Source organism: Apteryx rowi, unplaced genomic scaffold, assembly GCF_003343035.1.
Source record: "Apteryx rowi isolate R43461 unplaced genomic scaffold, aptRow1 scaffold_410, whole genome shotgun sequence".
Classification (NCBI taxonomy): Eukaryota; Metazoa; Chordata; class Aves; order Apterygiformes; family Apterygidae; genus Apteryx; species Apteryx rowi.
This window is the reverse complement of record NW_020450622.1, coordinates 727,351-733,350: the sequence shown is the minus strand read 5'-3', so window position 1 is coordinate 733,350 and position 6,000 is coordinate 727,351. Positions and strand designations below refer to the sequence as shown.

Here is a 6,000-nt window from a genome sequence, read left to right as displayed (position 1 = left end):
CCGGGCCCGTTCCCCGCACCGCGGCTGCCGCGGCTCTGAGCCGGGTCAGCGAGGCGGCGTTTGCAGAGCTTGTTTCAGCGTTGGCCCCGGTGGCTACGATCTCTCTCTCTATACAAACGGTTTTTGCATCCTGCGGTGTTAGGAAAAGGGTCTCTCTTTGTCGTGAGTAGGTATTTTTTTAGATCTGAATTACATAAGGTAGAGTGCACACCCAACAAGTTTTCAGACTAGAGAGATGTAAAGAAGTAGGAGTGCTACCTACTGTGTGAGGATTATTATAATACAAAATAATTCAGGACTGTTGTAGTACACAAAAAGCTGCAGGGAGTTTCTTGTAGTTCAGTGTTTTAAGTGGTTTTATACAGCTCTTCTTTTTTTCTGCTGAAAATACTGCTTTCCTTTCTTTTCAACCACATACATAAGTTTGCATAAAGATGGTTAGGAAGCCCTTGGCAGTATAGCTCAGTATTTTTGCTGCAACAAAATGAATTGCTACAGTGAATAATCTGAAAATATTGGACTTTTACATGCAGACTTTTATATACAGACTTTTACAAGTTTTGGATTTGGATATGTTACAGGGTTTAATATAGAACAATACGTATACAACTGAAAATGTATTTGTTTAACTGATTTCAAACTCTTTTTCTTACAGTTAGCAAATAAATACTGGGCTCCTCATGTGAAGAAAAAATTGTCTTTTGATTCAGAGGTAAGTATTTTTACGGATATTGTACTGTGCTGTAAAAGAATGAGAAGCAATACTTTTCTGCCATGCTAAACCCCACTGATGCTTATTTTATGTAAGAGTATAGGAGACTGCTTGGAAAGTGAGCAGTTGTTTARCACACTGTTAATATAAGTTGTTTTGTTGTTCAAGTTGTTTGTGGTTTATAAACATAGGTACTGTTCCGAAGATGTGCTATAGCAATGCAGTTCTTTTGCATGCTGTTTATTCTGTTCACTTTAGTTGAGAACCAGTGAGGGTAGAAGACTTTTGAGAAGGGGGCACTGTTAGAAATCAAAGGAGGACCCAAAATGTAGGTAACACTAAACTGTAAGAGTTCCTTTTAAAAACCTCTTCAGAGGGTTTTGATTAGAGAACTCGAGTGGTGTTCTGGTGGTTACCTGCGTTCTGAATGTTTAAAATTTGGCCTAATGGTTTTGGTTCTCTGTTGGTTTTCTGTAGTGCAGACTTCTCAAATGTTAGTTTTCATTCCCTTGTGGATATTTGGCTAAATCTCCCTCTCTTGCCTCAGTTTACCCACTTTCTTTATAGTATTTGTGGTAATATTTGTGTCTGTGATTGTTAGAGCTAGAATGTAGATGAGCAGCTGAATTACGGCTCTGACTGCAGATGTGATGTCAGTGTGCTTGTCGCAACAGATAGTGCAGATAAATTGTCTGCAGTTCTTTCAGTCCTATTGGAAAAACTAGATAGAACAGTCTGGATTTGGTCAGTTACAAGAAACAGTGACAATTGATGACTGTGATGATACAAACTTGAATCTTCAAGGCTATTCTTTAAATTCAACAATAAACCAAAGATTAACAATAAAAAGGTCTACATATGTTTGACTTGTGTATCAAATCTCAGTGAGATGTAGGCTGTTCCTTCTGAATAACTTGAATGAAGGTCCTATCAGTTCTCCAGTATCATGTGCTTTTTATTCCCCTTAGCTGATTAATTTTTTTAGTGAAAGTGTCTGTGGAACTTTTGGTGTCTTCAGAGCTGGGACATATCTGTTACAACATTTTTGACCAAATAGCATTAAGCAGAGAGTAACTAATTCCGAGTAACTTTGAGTGCATAGAATACTTGAATGTATTTTTAAACATTTCATGAAATATATAAACTTCTTAAAATTCCTTTTGAAATATTCTTTCCCATAGGTTATTGAAGATGTGTATGCAAAAGAAATTGTCAGGTCAAAGTAAGTACATCACTAACAGACAAGTATTCCAATGTTATCCATACTGAAATGGTTTTAAATGTTTATTGAACTACTTTAAAATACACTAAGATGTTGAAAGCAGATGAAAATGACTCAAGTGCATTTGAGCCATTTAATTGGTGATATGTCATTTCAAAGACAAAGTGGGGCAAAAAGAAAGTTCTTGAGCTCATAATCCTGAAATATGAGGGTTGGATGTAATTATTTGGTTTCTTAAACTGTTACTCTTTTGCTTGCTTTTTTTTTTTTTTTTTTTTTTTTTTTTTTTCACAATAGTTATAGGAGGAGGCTGGGCCCTTCTTTTGCCACCAAGGCGTATATAGAAAAGATCAGTTAAGGAGTGTGCTGCCGCTAGCTTTTTGCTCAAATCTCGTTCCATTCAATTGCAATGTTAGAGAGGGGAGACAAAAAAATCAAGATAAACTATATTCTACAGCTGCTATGCAGAGAAGAGAGTTTTAGTCATAGCTGTTTATCTTTGGAGTTCTTCAGGGGAAGTTTCAGCTCTGAAGAGAATTCAGTTTATGATTGTTTTATGAAAGCAATCTAAGAATTGCCATACAGAATCAGAGCAAACTTCCATTCCCAGTGACTAAGAAGTGATACCATTATGTAGGAGCTGGTATGTAGGAACCAATTAAGTATCTAGTCATAGTTTCCCAGAACACTCTCTCAGCTTCTACTGATTTATGACTTAAAGACTGTTGGAAGTGGTATCTTCATACTAGATCTAGATGGCTTCATTTATGTGAACTTGTTGATTGCTTAATGAACACACATGAACTTCTAGCTTCCACAGTGTGGAAGTTACAGCAGTTGCTTCTGCATTCAAGTGGTTGCTCTTCCATAAAAATGTATGAAAAAAATAACTTCTGGGTGAATGGTACAGGTTTCATCATAAAACAAAATAAAGGAAAAAGGAAATAAAGGAAAAAGTAGCCATTTTCCATGTAGCTAAGATGGGTGTGGGCGTTTTCTGTGTTAATTTTTTTTTTCCCCCCCCCTTTAGGTTTGCTATTAGAAAGATAATGCTTCTTGAATTCAGGTAAGCTATTTGGAGTGAAATTTTAAGTTATTTTTCTGTAGCAACAGGTGAAATTAAACATGAGAAATGAGTGCAGAACAGTAAATCAATTTGAAGGGGGTATACTCATGCATTCCTACATACTAAAGCCTCGAGTTTGGTACCTAGGAAAATTTGGTGAGGAGAGCTTAATCTGAGGAAGGAATAATTTCATAAGCATAAATAACRTTCTGAAGGTCTTGCTTTATGACTCTAAATTTCTAATGTAAATGAATTCCCAGAAGCAAAGAAGAACCTAATATGCCTGAAACAGGTGATAAACTTGGATCCATAATTCGGGATGCATCATTAAGCCTTAAATCAGAACTCACTGAAGTCAGTGGAAGTTTTCATGTTAAGTCCCTTACTGCAAGGGGAAAAAAAAAAAGAATTTTGCTGCAATAGCATCACTATAATTTTCTTCACCAGAAAAGAAATGGAAATCTGTTTAGAAGTATCTTACAACTTCTTCAAACTTTTCTGGAAGAACTTATCATAAAGCATGTGTAAAAATTGTGTAAAATATGTATTTGCAATATTTATGTATTTACAAATACAATAATTAGTATTTTATTTGGCTCTGTTTTATCTCAAATCTTATGGGCAGATAGAATGAGATGGTATTTGGCTGGATGGTTTCTTTCTTTGTGAAAGCTGAAATATATAAGCAGTTCCACTAATTAGAAGAGTAGGATAAACTTAACATTTGAGTATTTATTTTGTGACACTGGTATTTTCATACTTTAGTATTGGAAAAAGTGGAAGGGAAAATGTAAAATACAGTTTATGGGTTTTGACGCAGACAAATGGCTTGCTGGTAGCATGGCTGTCCTGGAATTTATACAAAGAAGTAATGTGTGGTTAGCATTTTAATCTTTTCTGTGAGCATTCTTTCTTCATGTTATCCGCATGTAATGTTGAATGTAACTAGTACTTTTTGGTATATAGCCCCATCTACTACCATATGTCCTGTAAGTCATTTTCTTTTTCCCCTCTGTCCCTCTTGCAGTCTCAAACTCTCCTATCTTCACACACATGAGATATTGCCCTATTCTTTAGATTTCATCAGAGCTCATGTACATTTATTCTCACTTGGGKGGGGGATTAAGATTATTTTTATTAAAATATATTGAAGTTTATTGTAGTTCTTGGGTGAAATGAATTATGACGTTTYGTTTTTTTTTTTTTCCCCCTTCCCCTCCGACTGAAGATCCAAGCACTCTACCCAGTTTTATAAGCTCTTGGGAAGTATTGTGTGTTTCATTTTGTATACACACCTATGAAATTCTCTCAGCTCCACCTGAAGCTGCACGTTCTGGCTGAGGTCCCGGAAATGCGTGTCTGCCTCTTACTGAGTCCTTTGCTCCTGATTGCAGCCTTGCTCTCACTGTCTGTGGTACTTGTCTTATCTGAAGGGATTGATCTAGCTTACTGCAAGGTATTGGAAAAATAAGCTGTGGAAAAAGTAAATAGGTATTTTAGCCATGTTAGGAAACTGAGTTGGCTCTTGAGGAGCCAAACGAATGTTAGAGCTGGTGTCAAGAGGGAGGAATGGCTGGGCAGCCTCAGATTTAGGAAGGAGCAGGCCCTTCTTCTTTCTGGTGACAGCAAGATGTTAAATTAGCACAAGGCATAAGTGCGTCATTGTAGATGAAGGATTTATTGATTGCCTCTTCAAGAGTAACTATCCTGCATAGTTACTTCCAGAAGAATTTAAAGCAGCTCTAAAGCTCTAATTTTAGCGTATTCTTTTATGAAAACGCGTCATATTAATGAAGAAAAAAAATTCTCATTGCTGGAAAGCTGCAATTTCCCAGTGTCTAGTTGTTCCCTGAGTTTAGTTGCCCTATGTAGTCAGGTGAGCAGAAGATTTGAACATCCATTGCTCAGGGACAGTATTTTTTTTTTTTTCTTTTCACCTTGTTGAAATCACTTAATCACTCCCCTAATAATAATATGCTTTATTTTAGTTATTCTGTGAGGTAATATTTTTATTGCCTTTATATGAAGATTATAAGCATAAAATCTCTCTAGGTGATTYCTAGTTTTCTGTAATAAAGTGTATGTAATAATTACAAATACTGTAAAATAGTATGCTGTGAATTTTCTCTTAAGAAAGTTGACATTTACATCTATACTAGGAAATACTGCATGTGACGTTCTTCAGACAAGTTTTTCTTCTTCCTGGAAAATCAACGTGTATTCGTATTCTGACTTTGTACTGAACTTGTCTGCTTATTACATATGAAAACCTTCTGATCAGTGTGTCTTCCTAATGAGAAACTCATCCGTCTCTTGTAGCAGTTATCTGAGTCAGCCATTAACAAGTTTTGGTGCAGTGACCTAGACGAGAGGTAACTTCAGGAACTACTCACAAATCATAAAGATGGATTTGAGGAGGAGGAGGAAAAAAACCCTGTGGATAACTGCTTTTTCAAATGAGTGACAGATGATGTGGGTGGCAGAAACTAATGAAATATTCTTTGTCTCTTCACAGCCAGTACCTTGAAAATTACCTATGGATGAATTATTCTCCAGAGGTGTCCAGTAAGGCATATTTAATGTCAATCTGCTGTATGGTGAATGAGAAGTTCAGAGAGAATGTCCCTGCGTGGGAGGTAACCAATTTCAATTACAGCTAGAATTGACTTTGATCCACAAGTTGCAGCTTTTGCAGTGTGCTCACTTAAACTTACAGAAGGTAGCAAAGCTTGTAGTGTTAAAAGTAAATGGTACCTTGGCTGGAATTTCTGTCATGGTGTTTTAAATAACAGTATGTTCTTTTCTGAGAAAGCAATGGTCAGATGAAAGATCACCTGATTCCTTTTGGTGCATGAATCCTTTGTTCTGCTGTGATGCCTTTACATATCAGCAGCATTTGCTTTTCTTGGCACTTGACAAGTCTGGCATTTGGAGAGACATTATTTTGCTGGAATAATTAAAAAAAAAAAAAAAAAAGACTTCCATAAGCTACTCTTATGG

General features: G+C 36.3%; 1 protein-coding gene across 5 annotated transcripts in view; it reads left to right on the top strand.

Annotated features, from left to right (window-relative positions):
• The window catches only part of AQR (aquarius intron-binding spliceosomal factor), a 63,905-nt gene that overhangs the window by 467 nt on the left and 57,438 nt on the right, over positions 1-6,000 (top strand). For 3 of the 5 annotated variants that reach the window (XR_003255192.1, XM_026075779.1, XM_026075780.1), the window contains exons 2-5: positions 656-712; positions 1,894-1,934; positions 2,965-3,000; positions 5,516-5,636. Coding sequence is in view for 4 of the 5 variants with exons in the window: in XM_026075779.1 (XP_025931564.1) it covers positions 656-712; positions 1,894-1,934; positions 2,965-3,000; positions 5,516-5,636 (255 nt within the window). In the remaining variant the exon portion in view is untranslated. Of the gene's footprint in view, positions 1-655; positions 713-1,893; positions 1,935-2,964; positions 3,001-4,321; positions 4,457-5,515; positions 5,637-6,000 lie in introns of those variants that run through there. The other 2 variants (XM_026075781.1, XM_026075782.1) reach the window with 2 other exon arrangements.